We start from the raw sequence: 21,807 nt of genomic DNA, 5'->3' as shown, positions 1-21,807 counted from the left end.
CTAATGATATTGCAGGAAATTTTAATTAGTTGGAACTTAATTCGGTCGAATTTGAACCAATAATATGGCAAGCGTAATATACTTGTTCTGTAATTAGTGTACAATTTAGGAAAAATGACCAATAATATAGAAAGTGTATCATAATTGCATAATTGCTCTGTGATTGAATTGGTTCGATTAAATTTAATCCGAATAAGAATTTTTTACTATAACATAGATCGAGGGAAAATTGCATTTTTCGTCTCGTAACTTTGGTCTTTTCATTTTTGATCCCATCGATTACGGAATTCTCACTTTTGGCCCCGTAACTTTAAAGAAGTAGCAGTTTTGGTCCCATGATACCTTTCTGTTAGATGTTTAATGGAAAAGGCCACGTGGCTGTTAAGTGCTTGGGAACAAAAGTGCTATTTTTTGAAAGTTATGGGATCAAAAGTAAAAATTCTGTGCCATATTCTCTAAAAATTCTATTTTTTATCTTCTGTAAGTGGAGCCTCATAATGATGGTGCAACTTAGTTGCAATCACATCTGTGCATAGAGCAAAGAAAAGTCTCTAATGGAAGTAGTCTCCCATCATTAATTATATATGTACTTCAATTATCATTAATTATATATGTACTTCAATTAAAATACTGTTCATTACAGGCAGAATTTGTGTAGGCAATCAGTATATAAGGGATTAGGCATAGCTCCATTTTACACAACTCATTCTGTTCTCCAATCAACAATGGGAAGCCTACTAAAACCAGGGCATTTCCCCTTATTCATATGTACTGCTTTGGCATTTTTCATTGCAGCCACTCAGGTGGCTGCAAATAAACCCTATGTTTATCCTTCAATACTGCCAAAGCACCACCCCAAGCCTTACCATAAGCATTTGCCTTATTTATACAAATCGCCTCCGCCACCACCATCCAAGTACTACTACAACTCACCTCCACCACCGTCATATTCTGTCAAGTTGCCACAACTTCCGAAGCACGTCAAACATCCCAAGTATTATTATAAATCTCCACCACCACCATTGAAGAAGTACTACTACAGGTCACCTCCACCACCGCCATATTCTGTTAAGTTGCCACAACTTCCGACGCACGTAGAACATCCCAAGTATTACTACAAATCTCCACCACCACCACCGAAGAAGTACTACTACAGCTCACCTCCACCACCGAAGAAGTACTACTACAGCTCACCTCCACCACCGCCATATTCTATCAAGTTGCCACAACTTCCAAAATACGTAGAACATCCGAAATATTATTATAAATCTCCTCCACCACCACCAAAGAAGTACTATTACAGCTCCCCTCCACCACCGGCATATTCTTACAAGTCACCACCACCTCCAAAGCATGTAGAGCAACCCAAATATTATTACAAGTCGCCACCACCACCACCAAAATACTATTACAGCTCGCCACCACCTCCAAAGTATGTAGAACATCCGAAATATTATTACAAGTCTCCTCCACCACCACCACCTCCTGCATACTATTACAAGTCACCACCTCCACCATCACCTTCACCACCACCACCATACCACTACAACTCACCACCTCCACCATCTCCCTCACCTCCTCCACCATACTACTATACTTCTCCACCACCCCCATCACCACCACCACCTCCGCCGCCGTACTACTACAGCTCACCTCCTCCTCCAAAGGGTTATTAAGCTTATACCAGCCAGACTTTTGTTCTATTCTAATTTGCACCGGAACACCTAAATTTTTATGCATGAGAGTATGCTTTCATCTTTGATGTGCTGAACTTTTTGTTAATTGAATAGATTATATTTGGAAAATTAAATAAGCAAGGAGCTGTGTGAGATCCTTGCTATTTCATTGTTTTTTCTGTATCTTTTCGTTTTACCAACATTTAATGGAAATTCAACTATATGTTCTCTTTTAATATGTTCTAGGGGATTAGCTGTTACTGTTCCTGTTTCATTTCCTTATGGTCCTATTATTTTTAATTATAGTTAATTATCATACTTAAAAGTAAATAATTGTGATAGATACTAATTAATTATGATTGTGCAAATTGACTATCAGTCATTGTTTCTGCAAGTAAGGCCCAAGAATTTGCTAAAGTTAGAAGCTGTGGTAAATATTTTGCCATAGATAAAATTATAACAAATATTAATTAATTATGATCAAAACTTAAGTTTCTCATCGGTTTTATCCGATCGTAATAGATAATATTTATTTATTATGGTTATTAAGCCGTAGTGATTTGTAGAGTAGAGAATAATAATTATTTTTAAGTTTATGGTGAAAGTGGCATTCTAATGAGAATTAAAAAGATTAGAGCTAGTAATGATGATCTCAGTCCTTGCACCACATATATATATATATATATATATATATATATGTTTTCTGTTGATGAAAAATACAATCCAATACTTGATGAATTCTGTTTCACAATCATAAAAAAAGCCAACAAATAACATACGACCAAAATCAGCATCGCTGTGAACACTTGGCTGATTGTCTTGAAGATTTATTCTTTTACGAATTTATGCATGCATATTTAGCTTTTGAAAAATGAAAAAAATAATTCAATTATATTTTTAACTTTTTATATACTGAAGTCATGAATTATTGACTAGTTTCATGTTATTATATTTATTTAATTTATACGTTTTATATGTATATTTTTATTCTAGCTGTTTGGTATTCACATATATTATATTTTTCATATACACACAAGAATAAATATAATTATGCATCATATGAAGTCAAACATAAATAATAGAAGAAATATATGTAATATTTGGGTAAATTACAAAAAGTTCTATTAAAATTTTTAGTATAATTATGAATACTCCTTATCTTAATTTAAAAATGACCAATTCCCCCTGATGTAATCTTTCGATGGAGGTCCGAAATTGTTAATTTTGCCTTTATTATATATTTTTTTAATTTGTTTTAGATTGAAAAGTTGCAAAAAATAAAAAAAATTCAGACGAGGTGGATGTAGAAAGTAGAAAAATTGTAAAATTTATCAACCTAGTCCATAAATTTTTTTAATATTTTTTAAAATAAGTAAAATTGTAATTTATAATTCAGAAGGGCATCTTGATTAGTTTTCCTACAAAAAATGGGTGAAAACTAACAGAAACTAAAAGATTGGACTACTTGTTGGATGTCAGCTAAAAGCAAGAGGGTATTAATACCTCTCGTTGTTTCGGAAATTTTCTTCATTTGTACAAGCAAATAAAAAAGTTGATATTATACTAAAATAATTTTAAATTACTAAAAATTAAAAACTTATTAATAAAATTATTCATCAAACAAAAATAAATATATTTTTTATATGGTTATCTTTGAGCTGGTCTTTTTAGCAAGAAAAAGAAAGCAAAAATGTTAGAAAAGATATAGGTATGTGTAATAGAATAAATAAAAATAAAATATATACTTTTTTATTCTTTTGACCAAAGACTTTCACTTTTTCGCCAATTTTATACTCTCCTCGGTCTATTCTCTATAACAAAAACCAAACTTTTTTTCTGTAATTTACTTTTTTTTTGAGGTGAAGATAATAAATTATTCTTATTATTTGAAATAAATCGATTACAATAACTCACGTCGAATATCTATGTCTAAGATAGACAAATACAATAATCATATCCTGATCAACAATATTATATAAATTATATTTAAACAACAACTACTATTATAGTAAAAAGACAACACCTATTATGCAGTAAAACAACGTCCCACACATTGCTGGGGTTCGAATCCATGACCTCTAAAATTATAAAGCATCAACTTCACTAACTGAAATAGAACTCGTTAACTATTTTCACTTTTCTATATACCCACTTTTGGCCAGCCAAACAAGGTCAAAGAGACGTGGAGGTTGGAGACAGAAAGTTGGCGAGAGAATATATACAGGAGATTGAACAAAAACGACTGAACCAATACATCAAGCTGCAAGTATTCTTCAATTATAAAAAAAATTATATAAAAAAATAAAAAAATCATAGTGACATATATAGGATTGAAATTAGCGTATGTGAAAGCACGATTTCGAATGTAGAAAACCTTCCTTAATTTAAAATAAAAGTCCGAGTTTTCAATTTATTTAAGTAGAACGAGCAACCATGAACCCAAACTCATAATCATGTTGCAACTTACTTGCTCTCACATCTTTACATGTATAGAGCAAGGAAAAGTCCCTAATGGAAATAGGGGGAAAAATGCAATTTTAGTGATGGAAATTAGAGAATTGTATTTTTTGTCTTGTGCGAATTGATTTCTGTAATTTAGTTTGATTATTTTTTTTAAAATTTTAGCAATTTTAGTCCTTTTCCATCGATTTTCAATTTAATTGAGTTATGTGTAACTTACATGCAATTTTTCGATAAATTTGGCTGCACTGTAAAAAAAATTACTATTAATTGGTTAAATTGCTATGACTAAAAATCGTGGTAAGTAACTATTATTAACCATGATTAAATTAAATCGATGCAAAAAAAAAAAAATTAACTTTTCTATCATGAAAAAAATATTTGCTACAACTAAAAGTCATGGTAAAAATATTTGTCATGGCATATTTTAGCTATCCTCGAAAAAACCACAACTGACAACTATTGTGTGACTATGATAAAAAATTATTTGCCACAACTATTTATTATTAATCATGACAATTAGCCATGATTAAATTAATTATATTTCTTGTAGTGCCGGAAAAAGAGTGAAATTGTAAAAGTTTAAAATTACTACACTAAATTGTGAAAATTAATTTATACCAAAGTTATGTTATTCAGTCCTCTAAGACCTTACATAAAAAATGTCACCATCCTAAATTAGAGGACTAAAAAAGTAGTCTCCGATCACTATGCAATTCAATATAACACAGGAAGTAATCAATTCAAATACCTGCAAGCTGCAATTAAATACTGTCACTACAGGCAGAGATAGTGTAGGCAATCAGTATATAAGGGATTAGGCATTGCTTCATTTTGCACAACTCAATCTGTTCTCCAATCAAGAATGGCAAGCCTACTAAAACAAGGGCATTTCCCCTTACTCATATGTACTGCTTTCGCATTTTTCATTGCAGCTATTCAGGTGGCTGCAAATAAGCCCTATGTTTATCCTTCAATACTGCCAAAGCACCACCCCAAGCCTTACCATAAGCATTTGCCTTATTTATACAAATCGCCTCCGCCACCACCATCCAAGTACTACTACAGCTCACCTCCACCACCGCCATATTCTGTTAAGTTGCCACAATTTCCGAAGCACGTAGAACATCCCAAGTATTACTACAAATCTCCACCACCACCACCGAAGAAGTACTACTACAGCTCACCTCCACCACCGCCATATTCTGTCAAGTTGCCACAACTTCCAAAATACGTAGAACATCCGAAATATTATTATAAATCTCCTCCACCACCACCAAAGAAGTACTATTACAGCTCCCCTCCACCACCGGCATATTCTTACAAGTCACCACCACCTCCAAAGCATGTAGAGCAACCCAAATATTATTACAAGTCGCCACCACCACCAAAATACTATTACAGCTCGCCACCACCTCCAAAGCATGTAGAACATCCGAAATATTATTACAAGTCCCCTCCACCACCACCTCCTGCATACTACTACAAGTCACCACCTCCACCGTCACCTTCACCACCACCGCCATATCACTACAACTCACCACCTCCACCATCTCCCTCACCTCCTCCACCATACTACTATACCTCTCCACCACCTCCATCACCATCACCACCGCCGCCTTACTACTACAACTCACCTCCTCCGCCTCCAAAGGGTTATTAATTAAGCCAACAACCAACTCTTGTTCTATTCCAATTTGCGCCAAGATACATAAATTTGTATCGGAGTTTGTGGTATCATATATGTTCAATGTCCTTAACTTTTTGTTAATTCAAACAGTGTACTTGGAAAGTTAAATAAGCAAAGGGTTTATGAATTCCTTTGCTGTGTTTTTATTCTTTAATTTTACTCTAACCTTTGGTTGTATCTTTTCCTCTCATCCACATTTAATGAAAATTCAGTTCTGGTTTGATTATTGCATTACACAAATCCAAGTTACCCGCAGTTCAATTAGAAAAGGGCACAAAAACCCCCTCTAAAGGGCTTAATGTAATTTGGCCTTGGTAATATTATAAATGAGTAATGGAGGTAAATTATTTTATTTTAAAAAATAAGGGGTGAGATTACTATATTATAAAAAATATAGGGAGGTAAATTGCTCTTATTATTTTTTTTATGAGGGAATAATTTGCTCAATCGTCATATCAAGGGGTTGCTTGCATTTTTCCTATACTATATAAAAAGCAAACTCCATTTTCACTCACACTAGCTGTTACTTATACCGCGACGCCAATCTTTTAAAGAATTAATTACAACAACTTCCCTTGAGATTTGACATTATTACGAATACCTCCTTGTTGTTTGAAAAATTATCAATACCCCCAGCTTTTAACGGCCGTCTAACAATTAGCCCAATCCATTAGGTTTTCATCCATTTTTTATGGTGAACTGATCGAAATGCCCTTGTGGATTAAGAATTATAATTTTATTTATTTTTTTTGTGGACTAAGTGGATAATTTTTTTTTATAATTTTTAAATTTTTTTCATCCATCCTGTTTGACTTTTTTTATAAGTCTTTTATTCTTTTAAAAAAAATAAAAAGATAGAGTAAGGTCAAAGTTGACAATCTTATACCTCCATCCAAGGATTATATAATTTCATCAAACATCATAAAAGTATTTATAATTTTTCAAATAACAAGAGGATATTCCTAGTTATGCCAAACCTCTGGGAAGGTAATTGTAATTTACTATTTTTTAAATTACCAAAAAGGTCATTATATATGTTTGACTTTTTTTATAAATCTTTTATTCTTTTAAAAAAAATAAAAAAGATACAGTAAAGTCAAAGTTGACAATCTTATACCTCCATCCAAGGATTATATAATTTCATCAAACATCATAAAACTATTTATAATTTTTCAAACAATAAGGGGATATTCCTAGTTATGTCAAACCTTTTGGAAGGTAGTTGTAATTTACTATTTTTTAAATTACCAGAGAGGTCATTATATATTTTCAACCACCCATACTCAATCTCTTTTTAGTCATGATCTCATCTATATTATCTATAGATTCTATACTATCTATCTATATAATATGAAAATTTCACTCACATTAATTTTGTCTGATAATATCTCTAAATTAGTTTTATTTTATTTATTTAGTTATTTTTTTAAAATATAATGTATCGATTTATATATTTATTTTTATTTATAATATATTTTAAAATATAAATAATTATTTATTATATGCAAGTAGGAAGGCGTGCACAACGACTACTATATATATAAGAGAAAACTGAAAAAAGCTCCCCGACATCTTAGTTACTGAAGCAGGGACCCCTCCTCTGGGCAGTGTACTTCACTTATAATTTTTGTAGTAGTTTGGCAGTTTTGGAATGTACATGGTCTTTTTTACCCCTAATTACTAAATTAAGATAAATTGCGTCAAGCTCCCATATATGAAGTTTGATATAATTACAAGTATTTCTTTGTTGTTTGACAATTGCATCGTTTTTAACATCATTAATTATATATCAGATACGATATCTCAGCATCTGTATAACAAAAATATCCAAAACATCATCGAATGTAGTACTTTGTCGATTTAATAATATCCAATGGTCTGATTACGTGATTCAATACAATAATATAAGATGCTATTTACATCTATGTAAAACTAACAATTCTGTACATACAAATATACTTGATCTTTTAAACATTTATCAATTTTATTCGTAACATTATATATTTCCAATTGCCTTAATTATTTGTTGGTCTATTTTTTTTGTGATCATTAACATGTTTGGGACGTGTTTTTCCTATATATTTTTCTTAATTTTTTGAAAACTTTATTTTGAGACATTATTAGGAATGATTTTTTTATATTTAGGAACGTCTTGCTAAGATCATAAAAAACGACACCGTTTTGTTTCGTTGGAAACCATATTTTGGAACAATTACTATATAGGAATGATTTTTTAATAAATGCTCGTCAACAAAATCGATGTCGTTTTACTCGTTAGGAATGGTAACGATTTATCTAAAACTAACCGTTCCAAAGCCTGTTTAAAAAATTAATATATATACAACACTTAGCAGAATTTTTTTCTCACCTTCCTCCTTCTTCCTCATTCGTATACTACCGGAAGTTTTCTCTTCTTCCCTCCTTCCCACCCCCCTCCCTTTTGGTTAAACCCGTCCCCCCACCCTTTTTTTTGGTTAAACACCCCCCCCCCCCTCCATTTTTTTACAAAATTTTCTTACAAAATTTTGTAAGATTTCATTAAAACATATTTTGAAAATATTTTCTGAAAAAAAATTCTGTTAAATTTTTGGAAAATAATCTAAAAATATTTTCAGAAGCTATTCTGAAAATAATTTTTATTATTTTTATGTACATTTTTTATTTTCAAAAGTTTCTTAATTTTTTAAAACTTTTTCTGATTTTTTGTAAATTTATGCAATTTATGTGTAATTATACAATTTAATAAATTTATGCAATACATGTGTAATTTAAGCAATTTATACAATTTATGTGCAATTTAAATTTTGTGGAATTTATGCAATTTAATAAGTTATGTGATACATGTGTGATTTATGCAATTTATACAATTTATGTGTAATTTATGCAATTTATGTTAAATTTATGCATTTTAATAAAATTTTGCATAATAATCACATTAATAATGAATTTTGGAACAATTTATGCAATATTAACAATATTTTTACACAATAAATGTAAATAATCACAAATATTGGAACATTATTCAGATTAATATTTTGTTACATAATAATAAAAAAATAAAAAAAATTAATTGAAACAATATTCCCAATAATACATTTTTACATAATAGTTTAAATTATTCCAATATTAATTTTGATCAATTTTTCCAAATATTAAAAAATATTCACATTAATAAATTTTTACATAATAATAGAAAAATTGGAACAATATTCTCAATAATACATTTTTGCATAATAGTCTAAATAATCACAAAATTAATTTAAACTAATTTGCCAATATTAAACAATATTCACATAAATATATTTTTATATAATAATAAAAAATTTGAAATAAATTAGAACAATTTTCCCAATATGGCTGCTAATATTTTTATATAATAATGTACATAATCACAAAATTAATTTAGATCAATTTTTCCAATATTAATATTTTTAAATAATAATAAAAAAATTAAAATAAATTAGAACAATTCCCAATATATACTAACATTTTTACATAATAATGTAAATAATTACACAATTAATCTAGACCAATTTTCTCAATATTAACATTTTTACACAATAAAAAAATTAATATATTCTTTTTTATTAACATATTAATGTCAATAATAAAAAAATTTAGACTAATACTTTAACTAATTTGTGTAGATAATATCTAGTGGTGAGCCCCTTCAACTGTGTGGTTGAGGGCGTGGTCGTGGCCCGCCACTTCCACTTCCACCAGTACAGTCAAATGCTTCCTGGGTTGGGGAAACATCCCTTCGACCTGCCCACACCGTCCCCCGCCCCTCACCAGATGATGCTAGTACATCTTGAGTTGGATATATGACTGCGGATGACGCGTTACAGCAGCTTTCCACAGCGGCGGCTGCTCCACCACCACCATTAGTCCCCCCACCATTAGTGCGGCAATACATCAGCCTTGATGACACGAGGTAAGTTTGTTTACCTTATTTTTTTATTATTAATTATTTTATCTTGAAAATATTAAATGTTTAATATAAAATTAATTTAAGGTCTTACTGCCGGTTCCACGAGAGCATTAATGCGGTCATGCAGGGACATTTGCCCCACCCTTGGCCGTGTCTGAGGTAGGTGCACCACAATACCAGCATTTCTGGTTCGAGATCACGAAGATAATCAATTTTAAATTAAAGTTTTATTTAATAATCTATTTGTTTAGTTTATTTTACTAATATTTTATTTAATTTTTATTACAATAGATGACCAACTGGTGAGACTGTAACGATGAGTCCATGTTCCGGGTCATCCACATGTGAGCCGAAAATTACATCCGAAAGACTTTTTCCGTTGCCCAGTCCAACTTGAACAGGCCACTATGACTGACCAACGAGGTCTGACTCCAGTTCCAGGCGTACTGGGCCAACGAGGACTTTCAGTAAGAGTCCTCCAAGAATAAGGCAAACCAGGCAAGGAACCCCATGGCGTCCTCGACTGTGTAGCGAGGGGAGGGGTCTTCCTCAATTGGCATGCACAAGAGCAAGTTGGTAAATAAACAATAGTATTTGTCTGTTAAATTATTATTTTTAAATATGATACTAATTAATAGTTTTTTTCTTGTACAGGAGATAGAGCTCGGTCGGTCGCCGAAGCAAATGGAATTATTCGAGCGTTGCTAGAAGAAGAAAGAGGACGGGGGTTGGAATAGGCTGAGGGCGGGGAAAGTGGTGGTAAGTAGCTAAATTATTAACAATTTTGTTTGTTTTGCAGGAGATGTTCCAGAAGATACTAGAGAATCATCAGCCTCAGCCCACGACCAACGACCTCATGCCCCCACCGAATCCGAGGCTTCGCTGGCGATGACGGAGCAGCAGATATGGCTGGCTGTAAGGGGCAAGAACAAGGATCGAGTATTCGGCCTTGGTTCCGAGGCCCACGTCTCGAACCGCATATTCACATCACCATCGCCACCCCTACTGCCACCGGCCACCACCAATGCCAAACCCAACCATGGAGGACCGCATTGGCCGCCTTGAGGCAACGATGGACAACATGATGGCCATGATGAGGGAGATGCGGGCCTTCTTGTTGACTACAGCACTGCCTCCGACGGACCGGGCAAGAATTAGGACGCTAACGAGGAGCGTTTAGATTACGTTTTATATTTTTTTTTATTTTTATAATTAAATACTTTTTTATATTAATATAATTTTTTTAATAATTCATATTTCATAATATTTATTAAATTCTATTATTTTATATTTATTCAATTAATTAAATTCATAGATAAGATTAATTAAAATTTCATTAAATTAATTTAAATATAAATAAAAATTTATTAAAATGTATAAATTTATTTATTTATTCAAATTTATTAAATATATTAATAAATTATAAAAAAATTATAAAATTAAAAAATTAGGAATGATTTTAGTAATGTTAAATTATATGAGATATTAAATGCGGAGTAAAACTAAAAGTTTATATAAATTTTTGGTTGACGTCAATATTTTTCGTCCATACCTGACGGAAGGGATATAACTGTAGACAAAAATTATCGAAGGGTGTCCAAGTATAATTCTAAAAGCTTTTCAGGAGAGGTGTAATTTTATATTTTTAGAAGGGTTTAAGTGTAATTTACACAAAATAAAAATGGTGATATAAAGCTAAAATTAGTTCTTCCGTGGGAGCACGATTTTGGATGTATAAACCTTCATTGATTTATATTGAAGTTCTGACTTTTCAAATAATTATTTAAGTGGAGCTCATAATGATGGTGCAACTTAGTTGCAATCACATCTGTGCATAGAGCAAAGAAAAGTCTCTAATGGAAGTAGTCTCCCATCATTAATTATATATGTACTTCAATTATCATTAATTATATATGTACTTCAATTAAAATACTGTTCATTACAGGCAGAATTTGTGTAGGCAATCAGTATATAAGGGATTAGGCATAGCTCCATTTTACACAACTCAATCTGTTCTCCAATCAACAATGGGAAGCCTACTAAAACCAGGGCATTTCCCCTTATTCATATGTACTGCTTTGGCATTTTTCATTGCAGCCACTCAGGTGGCTGCAAATAAACCCTATGTTTATCCTTCAATACTGCCAAAGCACCACCCCAAGCCTTACCATAAGCATTTGCCTTATTTATACAAATCGCCTCCGCCACCACCATCCAAGTACTACTACAACTCACCTCCACCACCGTCATATTCTGTCAAGTTGCCACAACTTCCGAAGCACGTCAAACATCCCAAGTATTATTATAAATCTCCACCACCACCATTGAAGAAGTACTACTACAGGTCACCTCCACCACCGCCATATTCTGTTAAGTTGCCACAACTTCCGACGCACGTAGAACATCCCAAGTATTACTACAAATCTCCACCACCACCACCGAAGAAGTACTACTACAGCTCACCTCCACCACCGAAGAAGTACTACTACAGCTCACCTCCACCACCGCCATATTCTATCAAGTTGCCACAACTTCCAAAATACGTAGAACATCCGAAATATTATTATAAATCTCCTCCACCACCATCAAAGAAGTACTATTACAGCTCCCCTCCACCACCGGCATATTCTTACAAGTCACCACCACCTCCAAAGCATGTAGAGCAACCCAAATATTATTACAAGTCGCCACCACCACCAAAATACTATTACAGCTCGCCACCACCTCCAAAGCATGTAGAACATCCGAAATATTATTACAAGTCCCCTCCACCACCACCTCCTGCATACTACTACAAGTCACCACCTCCACCGTCACCTTCACCACCACCGCCATATCACTACAACTCACCACCTCCACCATCTCCCTCACCTCCTCCACCATACTACTATACTTCTCCACCACCTCCATCACCATCACCACCCCCGCCTTACTACTACAACTCACCTCCTCCGCCTCCAAAGGGTTATTAAGCCAACAACCGACTCTTGTTCTATTCCAGTTTGCGTCAAAATGCCTAAATTTGTATCAGAGTTTTGTCCTTTCATGTTCAATATCCTTTGCTTCTCTTTAATTCAAATTAATAAGCAAAGGTTGATGAGATTCCTGCTGTATTGTCATTCTTTTTCCTCTAACCTTTGTCGTATCTTTTCTTTTTGTCGAAATTAATGAAAATTCAATTATGGTTCCTCTTCATCAGTTTTCGTGTATCAATGGCTGTTCTCTTTCTGTGGAAAACTCCTCCCATTTATTTTCTGAATGTAAATTGGTTTTGGTTTATCCTTTTTTTCTTTGTTCCTCCGGTTTTTCTTGTAACTTATAACTTTTTCACTTTCGATCTCATTTATTATGGAATCCTCTCTTTTGATCTTGTAGTAAAAAAATAGCCGTTTTGATGCAATGGCACATTTTTCATTAGATATTTAATGAAAAAGGCCACACGGCCGTTAAGTACATGGGACCAAAAGTGCTACTTTTTTAAAGTTACGAGATAAAAAATGAGAATTCTGTAATATATGTGACAAAAAAATGTAATGGCTCTAATAACTACATTCCATTTTTTGTTAAAATATATAACATAAATGTGGCATGGAACCAAAAGTATTACTTTTTAAAAATTACTAGACCAAAAGTGAGAATTCCGTAATCAATAGAACCAAAAGTGAAAAATCACTAAATTATGGGATGAAAATTATTATTTCCCCGCAAAATGAATTATTTAAAGACTATGAAGCAAATTAATTATACAATGTTAAAGAAAAATTGGATTTACATGATTCTTGACGGCACGAGAAGCTTAAAAAGGGAGCATGCGAATACAAATTGGATTAAATGCAATTTGTCCAGTGATATTACAAATTATCAATTTACTTCTCAATGAAAAAAAATCTGTAATTTATTTATTTGTTTTTTTTCAAAATGGAGCAAAATTTCTTGTCTGTCACATGCTTTTGCTTTGCTTTTTATTGTTTAATTTAATTATAAAATAATATTTATACCTTTATTTAATAATTGTTGAATCTGATTTGAAAAAAAGGGAGGGGGCTGGCAACAGGGTCGGACAGGCGAAGGGGATCGGGCGGCGGTGGCAGTGGGAGGTGGAGGATCAGTTTGTTTTTTTTATTTTTTTAAATAAAAATATATATTATTAATATAACATAATATTTTATTTTTAACAAAAATATATACTATTATAGTGTATATACAATATTTTATATATATTTATATAGATTTTTTTTTATTTTTAAAAATTATATATAATTAATTAAGTATCTTACCCACCCTCACTCGTTTTCAATGAATTTTGAATTCAAGATCTCCACAATGAAATGTTAAGCCCAAACGATTGGATTGTCCCCAAAGAGACCATGAAGAATTAAGTATTTGTTTTATTTTAAAGAAGATGAGTAGGTATTTTGCTGATATAAATCCTTTTTTCTTTTCATGTGAGAAATCCGACTATTATTTTAGACTAATACTATGAAAATTTATGAATTGGCAGTAAATTGCTATTAAGCTTCTCAACTGAAGAAATTCTTCAAACGCAATGAATTGTGGGATGATTCGAAATTCTTTTATTGATAATTGTTTCATGTGAATATTAAAGAATTTGAATATATATACTTAATAACAAATATTTATAAACTTTAGTGCCAAAAAAAGAAAATGAAAAAGAAAAGAAAAAACATTCTATTACAACGAAAATTCTAAAAAACGTACTCAGTCACAATTTAAAATTTGCAACGGGTCTTTTTTGACAACCAGACAGACGTCGCACAAGACCCCCTATCAAATACAAAGAAGAAAGAAACTAGAGGTTTGTAACATTCTAGGAGGTCCAAAGGGACCTATTAGGCCGCCATGGCGGGTGTCCCCCAGAACAGATTGGTAAAGGGAGGAGGCCCAAGACATCCCACTACTTTTATAATGATTAAAGCCCAACAAAATATTCGACCTAAAAGGCTGCACGCGTGGCAGGCCACACTCCACCGTGGCATCTAATTGACTTAGGTATCAGTAGCCACCTTGAAACCACATCCGCCTAAGTAAGGAAGGACTCCCTGATGGCTGCGACTTTTTGAAGACAAGAAAGGTCTCCCAAAAACCCTGGATTAATTCCCTGGCAACTTGGACTCCCTAGCGGTTAGGAGTCCTTGTTGATGAAGGGTTCCCCAAATTCGAAGATGACCATCCAAAGATACACCTAACTGAAGATAAGAACAAATTATGGCTTATCAAACAAACTTTATCCATTCTTCTCAAGAATAGATGGAACGTGCAGAATCCCACCGCAGGAGGATACTCCTCTAAATACAGGTTGGATGGCACCTTCATGAGACCATCTAACGTCTCTCACACCTCTTTTACACTCTAAATCACCTCGCTCACTCTTTAAATATTCTCTAAGCACTCTACAAGCACATTATCACATGTTTTTGCAATTTTTATTGACTTTATTCACCATATCTCGCTTTCAATTATATTTATTTATTTTTTTGAATTTATTCAATCTCAAATTCAATACTAACTTGCGCGTCGGAGTGCTAACGTCTTTATTTGCAGGCCCCTCTTTAGAATCTGTATTCGATTCGACTCAACCTTTAAGCATTGTCCATATCCATTAAACCCGTACTATTTTTTTAACACATCACATATATATATAACATACATAAACACAAAATGAAAAAAGGATTAAGTGCTGATTGCAATTTATGGACGCTCCGAATTTGATGTAAAGAAAATTTTAATTATGATGGTTGATATAGAGAGAGGGTTTGTATGTTTTAATATGTTGCAAGAGTATAGGAATACAAAAAGGATACTGATTTCAATATATAGAATTTGTGATGAAGGGATGGATGCAGGGACGGAGTTGGGACGGAAAAAGTGCTGTTGTGAAATAGCTTTCAGAATTGCAATAGAGTTTGTCACAAAATAGCAAAAACATACATGAGCGAATAATGCGATGTTGTTTGATGGTTTTTGCAACAATAGAATATTAGTACGAACAAATAGATCGTCGCAAATACCATAAAAGTTTGTGCTAAATTACAACCCAACAAAAACTGTCACCAACCCATCGTAAATTAAGAAGGATTTTTTGAGGGATTTGCAACGGTGAACAAATCCAATTGTCAACTGTCCCAAAAACAATAATAAATTTTGCCATGATATTGCGAGTAAACATGTAAATTGCAAATACCACACAAATATTGGACAATTTGCATTTCACAACACATTTAACGACAGCTTGCGAAGGAATTGCATCTCCCCAACATCGTGTGAAATTTGGGGTGGATCTTGCTGCTGTGTGACTGTGGCTAAAGCATCGCCACCACTTTCCGACAGAGTTTGTGACAATCATGTCATCCCTAGAGTAATCCGTTACAAAGTAGTCTCAAATTCCATTATTACTTGCTACATTTATTTACCGTCCTAAATCCCCGCTTCTCATGTTTCTTTTTCTCTTGTCTTTTTCCCCCCTCTCCATTTCACACCATATTTCTTTCTAAATATGTATAATTGGGAATTAGAGCTTAATCACAATAACTCATTTAAGTTTATTGGATTTGAAGTTTTCAATATTTATTTAATTCCTTACCAATTTATGATGATTATACACAAATTCAAATAGTTATTGAAAGTTTGATCTAAAAAATAATAACAGCAAAGTCGGACATTGCGATCTCTGCTCAAATAAAGACATACATATCCATCACATCAACACATATATATATTTTCTGTCATGTAACATATAATTATTGACTTCATTATAAACCCCAAAAGTCAGGTATTTGGACCGCGAACTTTGAGAAAAATAGTTTAGGTAGCATGTCTGCTACATTAATATCCTCAAACTAGCTGTACCGATAAGATGCAATATTTGTATAATAAGTAATTTGTCAACATAATCTCATATCACAAGTTAAGAAATTTACACTTGCCATATATGACATCTTAATTTTTTCTATTTTTCGTTTGAAAAAAATCACATGTTGTGCCTAGGTAAAAAATATCACATCACATAATCCTTAAATATTACATGTGATGTTTTTTCGAAAAAAAACTTGGTTAAAAAATAGTTATAAATGACAAAGTACAAAATTTTATAAAGTTGAGAGGTAAGTTGACACAAAAAAGGTTAGATGCCAAAGTTAAAAATGATCATAGTTCGAGTGACAAAATGTAAATAACCCTTCAATTTTTAGGGTTAGTGAGTGTATCATTGTCTCGCAATAATTAATCCAAAGTGCACAATATTTCATGTAAGGATGTCGATCAGGATCACTAAGTGCATGCCACATTATTTGACGATATTTGTATTCGTGGAAAAGTGATCTTGTGCGCTTCTCAAATTCCTCGTTTGCAACACTTATTTAAGCATCATGATGTTAAGTTGAGAGAATATTTATAATTTCTTGGATAAATTACATCTAACTCTCCTGATATTTGACATAATTACGAATATGTTTCGTTGTTTGAGAAATTAACAATACCCCCTCAAATGGAAAATAATTATGTAGCTCCTTGATAGTGAGGTGGAAATTATTACTTTACCCTTGTTGAATTTTTTTTAAAAAAAATCTAAGGCTGGGTAAAATAAATAATTCTTAGAAAATATTAATCCATAAAATTTTTAAAATTCTAAAAAATTCATAGAATTATAATTCATAAAGCAAAATGCTATTTTTGGTCAGTTTACCATAAAAGCTAAATGAAGACCTAATGGAGCCTATCGAATGGGCTTGTTGTTAGATAAAGGTTAAAACTAGGGAAGTATTTGTAATTATGCCAACTCTCAAGTCAGATCATGAGGTGACTGAAATTTACCCTAATTTCTTTTTAGGTAATTATATTGACAACGCTATGCCATTTATAAAATTACAAATATATCCCTTAAAATTTCATTATTATAGTTACAAATACATCTTATATTTAGTTGTGAAATTTTACACAAACATATCTTGATGTGCAATACATTAATGTCCTACTCAGGGGGAACAAACCTGTAATTTTATGAAAGACAGAAAATACATTACACTAAACCTCCTTATGGGCTGTACTTGTAATTTTACAAAGAATTGTATTTATGTAATTAGGTTGATGTAATATTTCTTTAATATGGTACGGACGAATAATTTAAGGTTGTGGTATTAAAACCACATAGTTTCGAAGCATTTAGACTATGATCATCCCTAATTTGTTCTTTCATAATCATTGTTGTTAATTAATATTATTTTCGTCTAATTATGTGAACTAATGATGGCTATATCAAGTTTATTTTAATTTTTTCCATGAGAATTAATAGTCAGAATTATTATGGGTAAATTACAACGACTTTCCCTGATGTTTGACATGATTATGAATGTCCTTTCGCTGTTTAAAAAATTATCAATACCCTCCTAATTTTATCGACCATCTAATAATTAGCCAAATCCGTTAGGTTTTCATCCAGTTTTTATGGTGAACTGATCAAAATGTCTTTGTGAATTAAAAATTATAATTTTATTTATTCTTTTTATTTTTTATGGACTAAATGGTATAACTTTTAAAAAATTTCATTCATCCCGTTTGATTTTTTTATAAGTTTTTAATTTTAAAAATAAAAATAAAAAAATATAGTAAGGACAAAGTTAACAATTTTATACCTCCATCGAAAAATTACATAATTTCATCAAACATCAGCAAGTATTTATAAGTTTTCAAACAACGAGAATGTATACATAATTATGTTAAAAATATGAAGAAAAATCGTTGTAATTTATTCAAATATTAATTATAAACTTATGGCCGTGTATGATTGAAGCTTTATTCTAAACTATTTATTTCTGTTCAATGGTGAAATATTATATATCACCGTCACTAATTTTTTTTAATATTTCATCAAAAAATAATAATTTGGTTAGGTAGTTCACTAGGGATTTAATTATTGACAAGATTATTCAATAAGGTAACACTAATTTGACCAATAAAAGATTTGTAAATAATGGTCATAATTTTTTGTTAATAAATAGATTGATATTTTCAAATCTTCTCTCTCTCTCTAAAAAATCTCTTAGAGAATCTCACTGTGTTATTATACCTATTTATAAATATTTCAATCATTTACATATATTTTACCTTTTATTTGTCACATTAATATAAAATATAATATTAAATATTTCCGTAAATATTTTCAACTTCATTCTGAAAAAATACTAAAAAAGGTTTCAATGTAATAATTAGTTTTAAGTTTAAAAAACTAATCGTTATTTTAAATATATTAATTGGATAAATAAAAAATATTTGAAAAATTGAAAAATAAAAATATGAGAAATTATTGGAAGAGGAGATATAGAAGTTGGAAAAAGAGAAAATTGGGAAGTTGAGACGAGAGAAAAATAAAGATTAACAAAATAATTAAAAAATATAAAAAATGTCACATGAAAAAAATGAAAAACACCAAAAAGTTATAGATAGGCCTGTAAATGATTCAAGTCGAATAGAACACATTATTATTTAAGTTTGTTTGAGTTATTATCGAATTTTAAAATTGAATATGAATTTGTTTTAAATACTGTTCTAATCAAGCTCACCTTAATTGGATTAAATATGAGTCGAACTCGAGTAACTTGATATGTTTTAATATATTTTATTATTTTTGTATCAATCGATTCGAGCTCGTAAAAGTTTATCGAACAAAAAAATGACCAAGTTTGATTTATTAAATTTTTATCGCTCAAGTATCAAACAAAGCAGCTGTATAATCAAATCCAGAAACTCCTCCACTTGGTATACAGGTTCAAATCAACGCGTTTTTACAAACAACATATTATTACATCCGTCTGGTAGCATATTACGTACCAACTCCTAATCTTTGACTTGGTTCGTGTATTGTGGGAAAGCACGATTTCCCTAGTTCTAGTTGACTTGATATGTCAAGATGCAGCCAACATGTTCTTCCTTGCTTAAACAACTATTCCACTCTACTACAACCATTGAATCCATCACTATATAACCACTACTTCCATTCCACAACCATGCATTACACCCCTTTTCACTTCTTCTTCTAAGTGCTTTTATCCTCATAGTCGGGGCAACCGGAAAATGGGAACCCTCGGGAGGTCGTGCCAATGGCACCACCTTGCCTTTGCAGTAGCATTTAGCTTGATCGCTACCAGCGTAGTTGCTGATGACTCTTATTTTCATGGTAAGCCTATTGTAAATACTCCCATGCTACCGAAGACTTGGGAGCACAAGCCATACTATTACAGTTCGCCTCCCCCGCCTTATTTCTATAAGTCGCCACCTCCACCATCTCCATCACCTCCACCTCCATATCTTTACAAATCTCCTCCTCCACCATCGCCATCACCGCCACCTCCTTATGTTTACAAATCTCCTCCTCCGCCATCACCATCACCGCCACCTCCTTATGTTTATAAGTCTCCACCTCCACCTTCTCCATCACCACCACCCCCATATGTATACAAATCTCCTCCTCCGCCGTCGCCATCCCCACCACCTCCCTATGTTTATAAGTCTCCACCTCCTCCTTCTCCATCACCACCGCCTCCGTATGTCTACAAATCTCCTCCTCCACCATCTTCATCACCACCACCTCCATATGTCTACAAGTCTCCTCCTCCACCATCACCATCACCACCGCCTCCTTATATTTACAAGTCTCCTCCTCCACCATCCCCGTCGCCACCGCCCCCATATGTATACAAATCTCCCCCTCCACCATCGCCATCACCACCACCTCCCTATATTTATAAATCTCCGCCTCCACCATCTCCGTCACCACCCCCTCCGTATGTTTACAAATCTCCTCCCCCTCCATCCCCGTCGCCACCACCTCCATATGTATACAAATCTCCTCCTCCACCATCCCCGTCACCACCACCCCCATATGTATACAAATCCCCTCCTCCACCATCACCATCACCACCACCTCCTTATGTTTACAAGTCTCCACCTCCACCTTCACCATCCCCACCACCTCCATATGTTTATAAATCTCCCCCACCACCTTCACCATCACCACCACCTCCATATGTGTACAAGTCTCCTCCTCCACCATCGCCATCACCACCACCTCCATATGTTTACAAGTCTCCACCACCACCTTCACCGCCACCACCACCACCATATGTTTACAAATCTCCTCCTCCGCCATCTCCATCACCACCACCTCCATATGTTTACAAATCTCCTCCTCCGCCATCTCCATCACCACCACCTCCATATGTTTACAAGTCTCCTCCTCCACCATCGCCATCACCACCACCTCCATATGTCTACAAGTCTCCACCTCCACCTTCCCCATCGCCGCCACCCCCATATGTATACAAATCTCCTCCTCCACCATCGCCATCACCACCACCTCCATATGTTTACAAGTCTCCACCACCACCTTCACCATCACCACCACCACCATATGTTTACAAATCTCCTCCTCCGCCATCTCCATCACCACCACCTCCATATGTTTACAAGTCTCCACCACCACCTTCACCATCACCACCACCACCATATGTTTACAAATCTCCTCCTCCGCCATCTCCATCACCACCACCTCCATATGTTTACAAGTCTCCTCCTCCACCATCACCATCACCACCCCCTCCGTACATTTATAAGTCTCCACCTCCACCATCACCATCCCCACCACCTCCATACATTTACAAGTCTCCACCACCCCCGTCTCCATCCCCACCGCCACGCTATTACTATAAATCACCACCACCTCCTTCTCCATCTCCTCCACCCGTGTACTACTATAAATCACCTCCACCTCCATCACACCACTATTAAGCCCACACGAGCCTCTTCTATTCAGCATGAATGTGGAGGCAAATATTAATGATAAAGTGTTCATTTGAAATTCTTCCTCTTATTACTTCATATACTCTTGTATTTGTGAATAAATAGGGTCTCCAACGTAGATCCTCAAGCATGTACGTCCAAAGCATTCTTTTGTATCACTCTTTAATTTCGTAGCAATGAATATTTCTATTCTCACTGCAGCATGGTATAAATTTACACATGAATAACAAATTGCTGAC

At 33.4% G+C, this 21,807-nt stretch overlaps 3 protein-coding genes across 3 annotated transcripts; all 3 read left to right on the top strand.

Moving 5' to 3' along the window:
* The first annotated feature begins 715 nt into the window (after window positions 1-715).
* LOC105163612 (uncharacterized) lies at window positions 716-1,897 on the top strand. Its single transcript, XM_011082025.3, has one exon. It carries the CDS (start codon window positions 726-728, stop codon window positions 1,674-1,676), a length of 951 nt encoding a protein of 316 aa, XP_011080327.1. The 5' UTR covers window positions 716-725; the 3' UTR covers window positions 1,677-1,897.
* A 3,073-nt stretch (window positions 1,898-4,970) lies between these two features.
* Window positions 4,971-6,043, top strand: LOC105163613 (uncharacterized). The gene has a single exon (XM_020694725.2). It carries the CDS (start codon window positions 5,002-5,004, stop codon window positions 5,797-5,799), a length of 798 nt encoding a protein of 265 aa, XP_020550384.1. The 5' UTR covers window positions 4,971-5,001; the 3' UTR covers window positions 5,800-6,043.
* A 5,732-nt stretch (window positions 6,044-11,775) lies between these two features.
* Window positions 11,776-21,768, top strand: LOC105163614 (uncharacterized). The gene is made up of 2 exons (XM_088882257.1): window positions 11,776-12,721; window positions 19,923-21,768. Exons 1-2 carry the CDS (start codon window positions 11,785-11,787, stop codon window positions 21,554-21,556), a joined length of 2,571 nt encoding a protein of 856 aa, XP_088738383.1. The 5' UTR covers window positions 11,776-11,784; the 3' UTR covers window positions 21,557-21,768.
* The last annotated feature ends 39 nt before the right edge of the window (window positions 21,769-21,807 follow it).

This window comes from Sesamum indicum, linkage group LG6, assembly GCF_026168435.1.
Source record: "Sesamum indicum cultivar Baizhima isolate 11 linkage group LG6, ASM2616843v1, whole genome shotgun sequence".
NCBI classification, from domain to species: domain Eukaryota; kingdom Viridiplantae; phylum Streptophyta; class Magnoliopsida; order Lamiales; family Pedaliaceae; genus Sesamum; species Sesamum indicum.
This window is presented reverse-complemented; position numbering and strand designations above follow the sequence as displayed.